The sequence below is a fragment of the Eumetopias jubatus genome, unplaced genomic scaffold, assembly GCF_037043125.1.
Source record: "Eumetopias jubatus isolate StellerSeaLion01/CBP00866 unplaced genomic scaffold, mEumJub1_p1.0 scaffold_10, whole genome shotgun sequence".
NCBI lineage: Eukaryota > Metazoa > Chordata > Mammalia > Carnivora > Otariidae > Eumetopias > Eumetopias jubatus.
In genome coordinates this window covers 7896578-7913564 of record NW_028274816.1, presented here as the reverse complement: position 1 = coordinate 7913564, position 16987 = coordinate 7896578, and the positions used below count along the sequence as shown (strand labels likewise).

Sequence of the window (16987 nt, the reverse complement as noted above, 5' to 3'; positions counted from 1 at the left end):
CTGCACCCCCCCTCCTCCCCCATTACTCAAGCGAAGTTTAGTGTGTCCATCGGGCGCAGGACTTCGGGAACCTTGGAGCGCGGAGACCCCGAGGCGCGAGGGGAAAGATCTAGGCTGAGCCGAGGACTGAGCGTCAGGTTCGCGGGCGCCGGAGCCCAGCCGAGGGAGTGTGGGGCCCACGCTCCCGATTCCCGACCCCGGGGCGCGGGTAGGGCGGCTGCATCCCAGCCTGGGGAGATGGAGCTAGTGCGAAAAGTTTGGGTGCTGCGCTCGGCAAGTGCCGGAGAGATGGAGGCGAGCTTCTGTCGGGCCAGACAGCTGCGGACAGGGAGCCCCCCCCACCCCCCACCCCCACTACTCCCGGCTCAGCACAGCCACCTGGTTGCCAGGAGCCTGGGGCGCGGTCCCCCTCCCCCCAGGGCAAGGAGCCCAGGGGTCCTGAGGACTGGCTTTGCCCACGGCCCGGCCGCCTGGGCCGCGCCTCCCGAGGCCAGGGGCGGGTTGCAGCGTTCGGGGTAAGCGGCGGCCCCTCCCCTCCCCCGGGCTGGAGCTGAACTCGGATCCCAGGCCGGTCCCTGCTCTCCGCCCGCCCCGGGCTCGGCGGCGCCACCGCCGCCGCCGCCTCCCCGCGGAGTGACGCGCCCTGCAGCCAACCGGGGCAGCCGGGGGGGAGGTCCGGGAGGGGTCCTGGGCGGAGCCGGGCCGCCCCTTATCCCACGGGCTCGGGGCTGCTTCTCCCGAAAACTTCAGCCCTAATTGTCCTGGGAATGTCCAAGGTAGAGAAAGGGAGCGAGGGAGCAACGAGAGGCTGAAGGATCGGGGCCCTTTGAGAAGGATCCGGGTGGCGGGAGAGTTGCCCCTCCCCCCTCCAAAAGCCCCAAACCCATCACGTTCCCAAACCTTTCCTCGGTCCTCTTCTCCGCGCCCCCGCGAGCCCGCGATCCAGGGGATGGAGAACTCGGGGCGAAGGAGCGCCGAGCCAGGCGGCGAGCGGGAGGGAGGCCGGGCCGCGGGCAGTAGGCGGACCGGCGTGGGGCTGGCTCTTCCCCACTCGCTTATTTTTTTTTTTTATGGGGTGGGGGTGGGCTGCTTTCTGGTAGCTCTTAAAGAAACGAAGAAACACTCACGAAACGGGACTTCCTCCCCCCAAATCCCGCCACGGGACTCCCTCCCCCCGCGGGCCGGCGCGCCTAGCGCCGGAGTTGGGAAGTTCGCCTAGCGCCCGCAGCCTGGGTCTCCAGCCCCCGCCGCCCGGCCCCACCCCCCACTCGGGAGGCTTAATTCCGGGGAGGGCATGCTAATTCGGGTCGGCCCAGCCCGGGATGGGGGGGGGGGTTGGGGGGGGAACGCAGGCCGGGGCGCGGGCGCGCACAGGCGAAGAGGAAGGCCGGCGGCGGCCGGGCCCCGGAGTCCCGGGCGGTCGCGAAGAGGGTTAACCCAGTGTCGGGCGGCGCGGCGCGCAGAGCCAGCCCCGCGGCCGGCTTATTGGGCCAGCGCGCGGAGAGACAGGGGTCTGCAGCAAATCACGAACTAATTGATTAAGGCGAGCGGGTTTGAATAGCGCTGGCCCGGTGCCAATCGCCTTTCAAAGAGCCCCTCTATGATTAATCGCAATGCATTATTGATAATCATAATTATAGCAGGACACATGCGCGCTGCGCCCGGGGCCGGGGAGCCGGGGAGGGGGCGGGCGGGCCGGCGGGCGGGGGGAGCCGCCGCCGCCGCCGCCGCTCGATTTCCGTAATTTTGAGAAGATTTTTTTTTAGTAATTTTTTATTCTGCCCCAGCTGATGTTTGAGCCAGCATGTCGCGGAGGAAGCAAGCGAAGCCTCAACATTTCCAATCCGACCCCGAAGTGGCCTCGCTCCCCCGGCGAGATGGTGAGTGCTCCGGCCCGCGCCGCGGACACACACACGCACACACACGCACTCACTCACACTCACGCACACCCGGACCCACGCACACGCGGCTGGCCTCCGCGCCCACCGCCCCGGCCGCCGCCACCGCCGGGTCCCCACTCGCCTTTCCCACACGGCGTATTTATTCCTTCCTTCCTTCCTTCGTTCCTTCCTTCCTTCCTTCCTTCCTTCCTTCGTTCCTTCCTTCCTTCCTTCCTTCCTTCCTTTCTTTCTTCCTTCCTTCCTTCCTTCGTTCCTTCCTTCCTTCCTTTCTTTCTTCCTTCCTTCCTTCCTTCCTTCCTTCCTTCCTTTTTCTTTCTTTCTTTCTTTTATTTCTTTTTTTTTCCTTTTTAATTTTCACTTTGCCTGCGCTGGGCTTCCCCCTGGCCTGGGGAGAGCAAACACTTCTCCTGGCAGAATCTTTCCGGAGTTGTTGGGTCCTCCCTGGCGTGGGGGGGAGGAGGAGAGCGGGCACGCGGGCCCGGCTGCTCCGGCCCGGCTTTTCCGGGGAGCGGCGGCCGGGGCCCGGGTGGCTGGCGGGACGCGGGGCGGGCGGAGGTCGGCTGCCCGGGGCCCCTCGCGCTCCCCGCGCCGTGCCGGGGGCCCCCGGGCCGGCCTCCGCCGCGCCGGCCTTGCTGCCTGCGGGAAGGAAGTTTACTTGGTGCTCAGGGCTGAACTCCCAGCGCGGGGGAGCCCCCTGTGCCGCGCCCCCCCCCAAGCGCTCACACTCCACCTGGGCCCGCGCGGGGGAATGGGGTGCCTTTAGGGGTTCAGAGCTGCCAGAAGACGGGGACCTGTGTCGCGGCGCCGGTGCCCGACACGCCGGGGTCGCAGCAGGGGCGGAGAGTGCTCTTTGCTGCTGGTTGCTTCCGAGACACAGTGCAGGCGGACCGGGAACAGTGTTGGGGTCCGGCTACCCAAGTTTATCCCCGCATCTTTTCTCCAAATACACGCAGCCCACCCCTCGCCCCCGAGAAATCTTTAGATTGGGTGTGTGTCCGCTGAGAATCGTGGTACCCCGTGCTTCCAGGAATCGTGAGGGTCTTTTTCCAGGGCTGGGGGGGCTCTCTAGCCAGAGGAGAACCTCCCCCCCGAAACAGAGGCACTCGCTTTCTCGGATGGAGGCGACAACTGCGAGGTCCCGAAGGGAATGAACAAGTCTAGAACAAAGTTTGTGTGAGGGAGCCGAGGCCGAGAGTAGGAGAGGTCCCGGCAGGGGATTTGGGGTACGCAGGGAGGACACCTCGAATCCCTCCTTGTCCCTGAAGGTGGTTCACTTTAGGGGCCTCCGAGCTGCCAGGCCCAGCGCCCGAGGCGAAGGAGCGGCGCCCGGGTCGGTCCCCGGCACGATGCTTGCCTCTCGGCTGCGGGGAAGGACGAGGGCAACCCCGGCGGCGTCTCCGCGGCTCCAGATGCTCTTCCGAATGCTCAAGTCCTGGGCAGCATTTGGGGGTATGGAGGAGGGAACTGGACCCCGACAGGGCTCAGAAGCGTGCCCTTAGATCGGCACCTCTGTCCACTAAACTCTGCGGCCATCCGGGCCCCACGGTCCCCGGGCTCCTTCCCTAGAGGCCTGCTTCTCTGTAGAGCTGGGGCGCGGGGAGCCGCGCAGAGCCCAGGCAGAGAAGCCAAGGGACTCCCACTCCCGTCACCCCGGCTGTCGGGAAACGGGACTCCTGGCGTGGGGGGGGGGCTGTAAGAAATTGGGGAGAACTGAGACCGATTAAGAAAATAGTTTACAATATTTGCCCCCCACCCCAGTACTTCTTCGAGCTTCCAGCCTTACCGAGAGTCTCTGCGATTTCTCAGTCTGCTGAGAAAAGCCCCCGAACCCCGCTTTCCACCCCAGGCCAAACCGGGGACGCGAGATAAATTGGGGTGAAATTACCCCAGGCCGCAGGAACAGCTCCGAATATTTTTCCGGGTTTTCTCAGCTGGTTTTTTCTGCTTCTCGCCCCTACACCCATCTTCCCTAAAGTTTCTGGTGAGACCTTCCGCCCCGAGCACTGTGAAAGTTCCCAATTTGTGTAGGAAAAACCAAACGGGAGAAGAAGAAAGAGTTTTTCGGGGTTTGTTTTGTCTTTTTTTTTTGTTTTGTTGGGGTTTTTAAAAATTTTTTGTCAATTTGTACTGATTTCATACATTTTCAAAAAGGAGAAAAAAGACTAAGGCTTCGCGGAGAAATGATGCCTGCTAGATCTTTGCCTTTCTCCTGTCGCCTTCTGAATCCGGAATTTTTAATAGTTAAGGCTTCTCATAAAGCGATAGCATAAAAGGAGTTCACTACCTCTTACCATTATTATTTATTAGGACTTTTTTTTTTTTAGTTTATTTGAGCTTTGAGGTAAGTTAATTAAGTCACTGAATCAAGTTTCCTTTCTTTCTTTCTTCCTCCCTCTCTTTCTTTTTTCTTCCCTTTTTTTTCTCCCCCAAAGCTGGTTCATTGTCCTAAGAAGCAGTAAAGTGTTAGGGGCACCATCTCCAGCACTTTCCTCCCAGTTCTTTCTCACCTCTCCCCACCCCCTCTTTTTCTTCCGTGGTAATGGTTTTAGGTTATGACTGTTTTTACATGGTTGAACAATAAGTTTGGGGGAAGCTGCCTAGAGGGTAGATTTTGTAATAGGGTTACAGGATTTAGTATGTTGTAATAATATTAGTACACAACTAATCCTCCTCAGCGTTTGCCTTACAGGAGGGCCTTCCACACGCCCCATCTTTTTATTTGAGAGTAGTGGGGAGACGGGCTGGAGAATACGTGACCTATCTCAAAGTAACCTTTAAAAAAGTCGCCACCTTTTCTGCAAGGAATTCAGCAATCTCAATGCATCCCCCGACACAGAACACACACACTTCACTGAGTTGTTGAGCTTTGGGGCTTTTTTTCTTTTTTGGGTTTTGTTTTGGTTTTTTTCCCCCAAAAGGTTATTACAATTTTAGAAGACAGTGCCTCCTTCAAACAATGTGTTACTTTTTCTTATGTCTCAAAATGGTCGGAAAATATGGTCCATGAAACCTCGAACAAACCGAATTAAATCTAGTTGGTGCCTTTGACATAGGCTTGCACCTCACACATGCTGATTTCTACCTAGAGTCGGACCTAGAAAAGTTTGTGGGCCCCCAGTCACAGGAGCCCAGAAGCAGAGACTCAGGCTGAGAGCAGCCAGGGCTGTTGTGCTGTGTGCTGCATGTGTGTTTGTGTGTGTGTATGTGTATGGGGGTGTGGGTGTGTGTGTGTGCACGTGCATACAAAGAAAACCAGAGCCATGCTAAACAGCCACACAGATAACTCCCTCAGAACAAGTTCAAGAAAACAAGATTATTTGGTCAGTCTTCCAATGTTCATATTTTAATTCAGCTGTAGTACCAGGAACCCCCTACATTAAACTGGGAAATTTTTCTATTTCTTATGAAACCAAGATTATGGCACATATTACTTGCCTCTTAAATGGTATTCAACAAGTCTCAGATTATTTGTAGAAAGATGATTGCCATTGGAAAAATTATTTACCGAGATGAATAATTCTGAGGACGGGGAATATTAGGATCTGATGATTTTCTATGTGGGTTCTTTACTAAGCTCTGGGTTTCAGAGGTGTGTGTGAAGATTGAGGGATGGACCATTCAGATTCCATTCATTTATTAAAGTATTTTGGTGCTCAGCTTTTTCAAGGAAAAGATAATATTGGAAGAGTGATAAAAACATCACGAACTCGAGATAAAACATTGACTCATATAAAGTATCATAAACATTCCTCTTATTTATATTAATAATGAAATTCTATTATTTACCAAAGTAATTTACTCATTGTGAGCAGCTAATGGCAACACATTGATTTCTGGGCCCAAAAGGTTAGAGAGAACTATAATTAATTGCTTTTTTTTGAAAAACTGACACCTGCACGATAAGGCAGTTGGAAAGAATTCATGTTTAGTCAGGCCTATTCTAAGTTTGTGGCATAATGGAAGATTCTGGATGAGAGAATGCAAACTGTTTTGGGGGGATTTGCTTCGGGCTGCAAATACTTTCTAAAACATTAAAAACAAACATACCAACAAGCAAAGTAGAGTTGGGCATGAGAGAGTAGATGCAAAAGTGAATTTGTGATAGTGAGGGTCTCATGGTTTCTGGTACATCAAGTTTGTCCTATGGTTTATAGGGACAAGTGCCAATTTATAGGTTATTCTTTGGGGACTTTATTTCATTTCTTTCTGCATCTGCAGGTAGAAAGTCATCTTTACCAGGAGCCTTTTAGAAGGCAGAAACCCACATTTCTCACATGGAGAACTTAGTGGAAACCCGAGCGAGCAAGCGGCAGAGTCCCAGTCTGCTAAGTTTTTTGAAATGGTTCAAAGCCCAGCTCTCTGTAGTAACCAGAACAAAGTCCTCCTGCCGTCTTAATTCGGTGTTTGTAAGACATCGCGTCGTATACTGCTCGCCCCATCTTCCAGAATTTTCGTAGCTTACCAAAACTGAAGGAATTTAGCAGTTTAGCAGAGACGGTAAATTACCTAAAGCCCCAACACCCCTCCCCCCCACACACACAAAAAGTGTGTGTGCCAGGCTTTAGAAAAGCTAAATGTGTCGAGCTGTTTTAACCTTTGCTAGTCTCCTCCCATGAAAAGGTGACAAGGTCCAGATCATAATATGTCCTTCAGTATCTTCCCAGTGACCCCCAAATTGAGTCTTGCTAGTCACTTAGCAGGAAGTTGGTAGTTTATTTTAGTTTCACCTTATCAGCTTGGCTTCTTTTCCTAACCTTATTCCCCTGTCACCCTCAGATGCCAGACCCCCAAAGGGGAAGATTGACAGGTAGTCCCCATAGCTCAGTTTTACCCTCAAACAACAGGGATTTAGTTTCTTGTGCCTTTGCCAATGTTTATGTAGTCAAAGTTTAGATCTCGCCTTAAGGAGTCTCTCTTTTTACGCGTCACTGGAATAGGAAAAGCCACAAAGAAGTTTTTGAACAAACCCTTGCAACTGGAACCCCATCTAGTGTTCAGTTTGATTCATCCAAGGGGAAGACATTTTCCCCCTTTCATTTATTGTGTGCATTAGGTGGGCTTGTATCCCTGCTTTAAAAAGGAGTGTCTTGTCCGTGTTGTTATTTTTTTCCAGAGATTTTGCTTGTATTCTTCCACTCGAGAATACACTAATCCTGGCCAGAGCACGGAGGGAATTGAAGCGGGCCACTGATGTGTCATTTGGTTGCATATCACATAGAGGGAAACTTAAGACATTATTACAGAGAATATGCAGGGCACACGTTGGAGTGTTTAAAATTTCTTTGGAATCTTAAGCTGGACATTCAGATTTAGGTTTTTCCCAGGTCTGGGCAAAAAAACCCGCAACATATATATGTATATTAATAATAAAAAGATAAAGACCAATCAATCAAAAATGTTGGTGATGGCCTTTCTAAATTAGTCTACGGGAAGGAACAGCCTGTAAAAATTATAGGCTTCAAAATCACAATCGTGTGCGATGTTCTATTAAAAATGTTAATGTGATCGTAAGGTAATGGAAAGTAAAGTGAAGGATCTTTCTGAAGAGCTCCAAAAAAGAAAACTAAATGTGGTAGAATAGGGTTGTTTTGTTTGGTTTGGTTTGGTTTGGTTTGGTTTTTTTCCTGGCTGGCCAAACCTTGCTGTGTGGGGCATAGTTTTATTTTTGTTTTCACAGTCGACAGATACGCTGGAACACTTCAATTTTCTGCCTCCTATTCTGCAATGTTAGGTTGAGATGATGAAAAACTGACAAATTTGAATTGGGTGTCAAGCACCTAAATAGTACAAGACCTAAAACATCTGGGATTTTTGTATAAATGGATGGAACTGTAAGTTCACCACCTTATCCTCTAAAAAAAAAAAAAAAAAAAAAATCCCGGAAAAATTCCAGCTATCTTTTTGTGTGTACAAACTTAGCAAACCACTACTTCTCAAACGTTCCTGCCTGACTTGGATTATAAAATCAATTTGTATGCAAACACCATAGAAAAGGAACTGGAATGTTACTTTCACCCTAGTACAGGGAGCAAGGCAACTGTATTTACTATAATGGGGTCACCAGTTGCAATCCTGTGTTAACAGATTATTGAGAAACAAGATAGCAGACGGTCAAAAAATGAATTAGAGCATGTTTGTGTGTGTGTGTGTGTCTTATTACAACTTAAAATATTCTTTCTGGTAGTTAAAGATTCAAACTAGTCCTCATGCTTTGTCTTTGTTGTTGTTGAGCTTCTTCATTGCAGTTCAGTTTGGAATGCAGACAGATAGAAAGTTAAGAGCTTTTACAATATAGCGACACCTGCTTTTGAAATAAATCAAAATAGATACTGGAATTTTTTTTTTTTTTTTGGTGTTCATAAACATCAGGAGATTAAATTAATCGACTCTCCAGTGAGATCAAATGTCAGCTTATTAAAATGTTGTGAAAATCCAAGCTAAAACACGGGCAGCTTTTGAACACAGTCTCTTTCCTAGAAGCAAGCAGGTATTTATTTTTAAGCATCTACATTTTCCGTCCAGTTAGCACAATCCTAAATCTAAAAATGTTCAGGTTGAAAACTTGAAAATTCTCAAGTGAGTCTTGAAGCAGTGCAAATGCCAGAATTCGAGCCCAGGAAAGTAATAATCAGCTAAATCCTGTAAAGTGACCTTCTTTTTATTTTGTCGATATATTATGAGAATATCAGATGTTTGCAAGTTATAAAGAATTAAAATGCCCTTTAATCGTGAACACAGATGTGCTAAATATTTGAAGCAACTACATTGTAATGTGTACAATTGATGAAGTCAGTTTTCTGATTTCCCTTGCTAGTTATTTAGTTCTGAATCTGTCATTATTTGTCTAAGCCCAGCTGACCAAGCAAAACTGTGTTTTAAAGTGGCTTTATGTTTTGATAAATGTGAGCTGGTTGAAAAGTATTTTCCACTGAATGCAGAGCTTAATAGAACATGCTGACATAATAGTTTTAATGCATTTTGTTGAAAATGTGTGAACAAACAGAATAGCTTTTGTTCCTTCATAATTGGCTGTAAAAGTAGATGGAAACATAACCATTACATATGGAAATGTGCAAAGAGAATGAAATAACATTTCTGTTGAATATATTAGGAATTGCATTTCCTAGTTTAAAATAAGCATCTGAAATGGATGCATCATTTAAAATTGGTTGTCAAAATAAGAAGCTTTAAACAGAATTTTTGTCACATTATTTTTGTCCCGAGTTAAGCAACATAACTTTAGCGAATTTCGTTTAATATTTTGTTTACATTATTTTAAGGCAGGGAGAGAGACAGAAAGTGCTTAAAACAGCACCTTGAATGTGCACAGGAATCCGGTGCCAATTAGGATGATTAAACATTAAATTAAAACTGAATCATTATTGGTATTTTCTGCTACAGCTAAGATTTGTTTGGTATTGTTAATGCATTTTGCTCTATACCCTTGTGGAGATTAAAAGATGGGTATTAGAAAAGCTAGCTTGTTAAGTATAACTTAGCTACTCAAATAACACTCCCAGTGAATAAAGTGTGCATACATTTGGCATACTTCACCGGGGGTTCTCATCAACTTGGGCATCACTCAAGGCAAATAGAGTTAAAGTAATTTCCAGAAGTTAGTATTTAGGTATTAATTATATTTTCTGGAATGCAAAAGTACTCAAGCTTTTTTGGATGTTTACTACGAAAAGGCAAATGGCTGGCTCTTTGGAGTTGACTCTTAAGTTTACCGAAAAAGCAACATTTTGAATTTGTATTTATTCATATTTGCAATTAGTTTTCTTTTCTTTTTTTTTTTTTTTCCCCTGCAAGTTTTCTGGGAGATTCAATTTGGAAGTCATGGAAACTAACTATTATCTGATTCAGTTCTGCAGAAAAGCATGCAGGGAGGTAATCCTTGAATTAAACAGTTTTTTTTTTTTTCACAGCCTTCGGAGATGACCACACACCATTTGTACAACAGAAGTTGGTGTTCCCCATGCTGGGCAAACAATGGGGCTCCATCCTGTCTTTGAATAGGATGTTAGCTTGGAGTTGGAGATTTTTATGTTTAATTTACAAATGGATCTTAGCGAGAAGAAATCTGAGCAACCAGTGGAAACAAACATGAAATAAAGGGATTTTTATAATGAAAGGTTCAGGACAATCTGTTAAACAATTGATAACAGTTAAGAGCAAACTGTTTTTAAAGGCATTCAGACAAGGAGAATTGCACAGCCTTTCCAAATTCTAAACCAAGAATTATTTCTTCCCTTCCCCTTAACTGCACATCCTTCTAGAAGTTGATGTTGAATCAGAATGTAAATCTTGTGCCAGTTTTTATAGATATAAAGAGCTCTTTTGATGAAATATTTAGAGGCATAACGTTGCCATTTGGAGCATAGTGGCATATATTCCTTGAATAGTGGAATGGTAGCCAAGGTTGCATTTTTTAATTTTAAAAATAAACATGCCATGGGGTGATATATAGGTGCCAGGCAGGCCTTGTAACGGATTATGATCATTGCCTTTCTCTTTGTTGTGTGTGTGTGTGTGTGTGTGTGTGTGTGTGTGTGTGTGTGTGTTGCTTTCTTGTTTGTATTCAGTGGAGTCTTGAGCAGTCTGGAGGTTTTGTTACTGATGTGGCAAAAGTGTGTTTGTCACCGATCAGCCTTAGCTCGGGTTCTAGGTAGGGGCTGGAGGTGATTTTTAAGTTGTCAGTCTTCTGCTTGGTGATATGCATCCCCCTCCCCAACCCCCCCCCCCACCCGTCAACAACTGATTGGAACCTGAATGACTACAAATTAGTTTAGTGACAGAACAAACTGTCACAGATATCTTTGAATCAGTTGAAAATGAATAAGGTTGACAGAAACTCAAGAGACTAATAAGTCCTCAGAATGGTTGCTGGACCCTCTCTGGATGAGTAGACAATAAGGTGTATAAAATATTGGAAATCAATATTTTGCTATGGAATTTCATTATGCACCAATGTCTTCAGTTCGTAGTATTTTATATTTTGATGGATTATCTGAAGACCGTGGCTCTCTGAGATACCAGATTGATAGGAATTCCTCCACACCCTCAACATGTAATTATGAACGTTCTTAGGTGATATCGACTGGTTTTCGGGGGCAAGAGTTTTGAGTTTGGAAGACAGAAAACAATTGATCACCCTCCTTCTTGTTTTGAAGTCATGGGTGACCCTGTGCATCCCGACCCCCTTTCTAACCCTGCACCTTTTGATGTTCACAGGAGACGCAGAGAAAGGTCAACCCAATCGCACCACGAAGAGCAAGGATGCCCACGTCTGTGGCCGGTGCTGTGCCGAGTTCTTTGAATTATCAGATCTTCTGCTCCACAAGAAGAACTGTACTAAAAATCAATTAGTTTTAATTGTCAATGAAAGCCCAGCCAGCCCACCCGAAACCTTCTCTCCCACCCCCCCTCCCGAGCATCCCGATGAACAAATGAATGACCCCGTTCACAAAACAGATCAGGCCGACTGCAGCGACCTTTCGGAACACCGCGGCCGCCACAGGGAGGAGTCCATGGAGGTGGAGGCCCCGGGGGCTAACAAAGGTGGCGGTGGCGCTCCGGGGGGCGGTGGCGGCGGTGGCGGTGGCGGCCCCCCCCCGCCAGGCTGCAGCGGCGGCCCCTCCACAGGTACCTCAGCGATCACAACCTCTCTACCTCAACTCGGGGACCTGACGACACTGGGCAACTTCTCAGTGATCAACAGCAACGTCATCATCGAGAACCTGCAGAGCACCAAGGTGGCCGTGGCCCAGTTCTCCCAGGAAGCGAGGTGCAGTGGGGCCTCCGGGGGCAAGCTGGCCGTCCCTGCCCTCATGGAGCAGCTCCTGGCCCTGCAGCAGCAGCAGATCCACCAGCTGCAGCTCATCGAACAGATCCGTCACCAAATCCTGCTGTTGGCTTCTCAGAGCGCAGACTTGCCAACATCTTCGAGTCCTTCTCAAGGTACTTTACGGACATCTGCCAACCCCTTGTCCACACTCAGCTCCCATTTATCTCAGCAGCTGGCTGCAGCAGCTGGATTAGCACAGAGCCTCGCCAGCCAATCTGCCAGCATCAGCGGTGTGAAACAGCTCCCCCCCATCCAGCTACCTCAGAGCAGCTCTGGCCACACCATCGTTCCCCCCAACAGCGGCTCTTCCCCCAACATTAACATTCTGGCGGCAGCGGTTACCACCCCGGCCTCGGAAAAAGTGGCTTCGAGCGCTGGCGCTGCGCACGCCAGCCACCCGGCAGCCTCGGCAGCATCCTCACCAGCTTTTGCAATAAGCAGTCTATTGAGTCCTGCATCTAATCCACTTCTACCTCAGCCGGCCCCCGCTAACTCGGTTTTCCCCAGCCCTTTGCCCAACATCGGAACAACTGCGGAGGATTTAAACTCCTTGTCTGCCTTGGCCCAGCAAAGAAAAAGCAAGCCACCAAATGTCACCGCCTTCGAAGCGAAAAGCACGTCGGACGAGGCGTTCTTCAAACACAAGTGCAGGTTCTGCGCGAAGGTCTTCGGGAGCGACAGTGCCTTGCAGATCCACCTGCGCTCCCACACCGGAGAGAGGCCCTTCAAGTGCAACATCTGCGGGAACAGGTTCTCCACCAAGGGGAACCTCAAAGTCCACTTTCAGCGCCACAAAGAGAAATACCCTCATATCCAGATGAACCCCTATCCCGTGCCTGAGCATCTGGACAATATCCCCACGAGTACCGGCATCCCGTACGGCATGTCCATTCCTCCGGAAAAGCCGGTCACCAGCTGGCTAGACACCAAACCGGTCCTGCCCACTCTGACCACTTCCGTCGGCCTGCCGTTGCCCCCGACCCTCCCGAGCCTCACGCCCTTCATCAAGACCGAAGAGCCAGCCCCGATCCCCATCAGCCATTCCGCCACCAGCCCCCCAGGCTCCGTCACAAGTGACTCCGGGGCCCCTGAGCCAGCCACGAGAAACCTGGGTGGGCTCGTGGACGAAGCTGAAGGGTCCGCCGGGCCGCCCTCTGGTGGCAAAAGCGAAGAGAGTGGCGTGGCCCCCGGCTCGGCCCCGGCGGCCAGTGGCAGCGCTCTGAGCTCCCCAGCGGCCGATGGCGGCTCGGGCAGTGCCGCGGCTTTCACCAACCCCTTGCTGCCGCTCATGTCCGAGCAGTTCAAGGCGAAGTTTCCTTTTGGGGGACTCTTGGACTCAGCCCAGGCATCGGAGACCTCCAAGCTTCAGCAGCTGGTAGAGAACATTGACAAGAAGGCCGCCGACCCCAATGAGTGTATCATCTGCCACCGGGTCCTCAGTTGCCAGAGCGCCTTGAAGATGCACTACCGGACACACACTGGGGAGAGGCCCTTCAAGTGTAAGATCTGCGGCCGGGCCTTCACCACGAAAGGGAATCTTAAGACCCATTACAGTGTCCATCGGGCTATGCCCCCGCTCCGAGTCCAGCATTCCTGTCCCATCTGCCAGAAGAAGTTCACCAACGCTGTGGTCCTTCAGCAGCACATTCGAATGCATATGGGCGGTCAGATCCCCAACACCCCGGTCCCTGACAGCTACCCCGAGTCCATGGAGTCGGACACGGGCTCCTTTGACGAGAAGAATTTCGACGAGCTGGACACCTTCTCCGATGAAAACATGGAGGACTGTCCCGAGGGCAGCATCCCCAACACGCCCAAGTCCGCGGATGCATCCCAAGACAGCTTATCTTCTTCGCCTTTGCCCCTGGAGATGTCAAGCATCGCTGCTTTGGAAAATCAGATGAAGATGATCAATGCTGGCCTGGCAGAACAGCTGCAGGCCAGCCTGAAGTCCGTGGAGAACGGGTCCGTCGAGGGGGACGTCCTGACCAACGACTCGTCCTCGGTGGGTGGTGATATGGAGAGCCAAAGTGCTGGCAGCCCAGCCATCTCAGAGTCTACCTCTTCTATGCAGGCTCTGTCCCCATCCAACAGCACCCAGGAGCTCCACAAGTCCCCCAGCATGGAGGAGAAACCACGGAGAGCAGTGCCCGGCGAGCTCGCCAACGGTCTGTCTCCCACCCCCGTGAATGGTGGGGCTTTGGATCTGACGTCGAGTCACGCAGAGAAGATCATCAAGGAAGATTCTTTGGGGATCCTCTTCCCTTTCAGAGACCGGGGTAAATTTAAAAATACTGCTTGCGACATTTGTGGCAAAACCTTTGCTTGTCAGAGTGCCTTGGACATTCACTACAGAAGTCATACCAAAGAGAGACCATTTATTTGCACAGTTTGCAATCGCGGCTTTTCCACAAAGGGTAATCTGAAGCAGCACATGTTGACACATCAGATGCGGGACCTTCCATCACAGCTCTTTGAGCCCAGTTCCAACCTCGGCCCCAATCAGACCTCGGCGGTGATCCCCGCCAACTCATTGTCATCTCTCATCAAAACAGAGGTCAACGGCTTTGTGCATGTCACTCCTCAGGACAGCAAGGACACCTCCACCAGTCACGTCCCCTCTGGGCCTCTGTCCTCCTCTGCCACGTCCCCAGTCCTGCTCCCAGCTCTGCCCAGGAGAACCCCCAAGCAGCACTACTGCAACACGTGTGGTAAAACCTTCTCCTCATCGAGCGCCCTGCAGATCCACGAGCGAACTCACACTGGAGAGAAACCCTTTGCTTGCACTATTTGTGGGAGAGCTTTCACAACAAAAGGCAATCTGAAGGTACCTCGCTCTGTCTGTCCCTCATCCACCCACCCAGCAGCCCTCTTGCTGGTTTGCCATTGATTATCTGTGATGCATGCTCCCAGGGCCAGCAGCTCCCCAGAGGCAGGATGTGCAGGGAGCGAGTTCTCGTGAGGGCACCTGCCACATGGGGCTGACAGCGGAGAAACGCGGGTGCCCCGTGTGTGGGTCAGGATCAGTGGCAGGGACCCAGGGACTGGGGGCAGGCTGCAGCCCGCCAAGCGTGAGCGCCTGGAATCATTTGGTCCACCTAAGCAAAGCAGCAGCCCCCATCCCCGCTGTCTCGCTAAGTGCACCATATGAATTGCCTTACCTACCCAGGAAGACAGCCCGGCGTTGCCATGGGGTATTGATTAAAGACCTCCACGTGGCCTGTGTGCAGCCCATATCACTTAATAATTACCGTCCTCCTCGGCGGATGCATCTATTTTTCATAACCGTGCAGTCCAGCACGTTGCTTACGTCCCCAGAAACAATAACGTCACACTGCCCTGCTAATGGGTATTATGATAATTGATTATACAACACTTCCCACTGATATGTGTTGGAAATAAAGCAAATATGCTTAGGTTCTAGAGCAACAGTTGAGTGCTCTTACTGTGTACATTTTTCTGTTGACAGAGTATTTCTCTAGAGATTGCTGCCAGTAATGCGAGGTGAATAATTACTTTCTGGCTCTCCTCTCTGTGCACGGGCCCTCCACCGGGCAATCTGTGAGGGGTACTTTCTTCCCATCTGAAAAGGACATTTATAGGGTAAAGGGTGTCAGATACAATACTCACCATTGCAATGAGAGTGGACATAACAATTCTAACCCTGAAAGGAGCTATCTGCGACTGACTAGCTTGCTTGAGGCCATTATAAGCTAAATACGGGTAATAAAAAAAGAGTAAGTAAGGCAGGCGTCTTGGCCCCAGAAGAGGGACGAGGGCCCAGGGCTGGGGAGAGTGCACACGTTATTAGGAGGCAGCCACAGTGGACGGCTCCCTATTCCTTCTCCACCGTCTGGCACTTAATAAGAGTAGACATGTAGGCCACTTGCTCTGTCGAGTGTTGCGGTATGAGCGGAGACAGATTCAACTATTAAGCTTCTCCCTTCCTCTCTCTCCCTTTCCCTTTCTTTCTTTCTTTCCCCCTTTTCCCCTCCCCCCCCTTTGCCTCATCTCAGGTACACATGGGCACTCACATGTGGAATAGCACCCCTGCGCGGCGGGGTCGGCGGCTCTCCGTGGATGGCCCCATGACATTTCTAGGAGGCAATCCTGTCAAGTTCCCAGAAATGTTCCAGAAGGATTTGGCGGCAAGGTCAGGAAGTGGGGATCCTTCGGGGTTCTGGAATCAGTATGCAGCAGCGCTCTCCAACGGGCTGGCCATGAAGGCCAATGAGATCTCCGTCATTCAGAACGGGGGCATCCCTCCAATTGCTGGAAGCCTGGGCAGTGGCAGCAGCTCACCTATTAGTGGGCTGACGGGAAATCTGGAGAAGCTCCAGAACTCTGAGCCCAGCGCCCCCCTGGCCGGGTTGCAGAAAATGGCCAGCAGCGAGAACGGAACCAACTTCCGGTTCACCCGCTTCGTGGAGGACAGCAAAGAGATTGTCACAAGTTAAAGCGACTCTGGCTGCAGAAAGAGCGTCACCGCTCAGAAAGAGAGACCCACGGTTGCCTCCCCCTCCCCTCCTGGTTCCCCCAGATCGATGAACTACAACATTATGGAGACATTCTTTTTGTACTTTGTTCAACTTCTAGAGTTATAAGAAAGCTTATTTATTAGTGATATAACCTGGCTTTGCAAACAGAATGCAAGCGTTAACTTTGGTCTTCTGTATTTTGGACTAAATACTAATTGACTAGAGTGCTGTAAATTTGCTGTAACATTTATGGCAATCACAAGTTGCCCTGCTAGGCGGTCTTAATCTGGCATTAACTTATTTTCTATATCCGGTTTAATATGAATCTGGTGTTGATGCAATGCCTCAGTGATGCATTAGATCTCTAATAAAGTCTGTATATAAATGTACACTTTGATCCTGCTGGAAAAATTTTATCAGCAAACACGTCTAATCTTTCAGAACAAATTTAAGCGAAGGACTGAAAGTACAGACTGATCAATGTGGTTCTTTGAAAGGTTTGGGTTTTTTTTTGTTTTGTTTCGTTTTGGGTTTCTTTTTTTTTTTAATTTTTATTGGAAAATTCAACCTGCTTTTTTTTTTTGTAGATTTAACCATTTCCGTTTTGAACTGCTATTTGTATTGTGCTTTTTACTTGAGTCGTCCTCAATGTTGATAAGTTTCTGTACAGTAATAAGCACGCAGAATTCCTTAGAGAAAATACAAGTGTTGTTTTGGTAGTTGAAACTGAGACGTAACATTTTGCCTTGTAGGTATATTCA

The 16987-nt window shown here is 49.7% G+C and overlaps 1 protein-coding gene across 1 annotated transcript; it reads left to right on the top strand.

The window, feature by feature from the left end:
* Nucleotides 1–1804: 1804 nt before the first annotated feature.
* On the top strand, nt 1805–16205 carry SALL1 (spalt like transcription factor 1). Its single transcript, XM_028096788.2, has 3 exons — nt 1805–1880; nt 11136–14575; nt 15765–16205. Exons 1-3 carry the CDS (start codon nt 1805–1807, stop codon nt 16203–16205), a joined length of 3957 nt encoding a protein of 1318 aa, XP_027952589.2.
* Nucleotides 16206–16987: the final 782 nt, after the last annotated feature.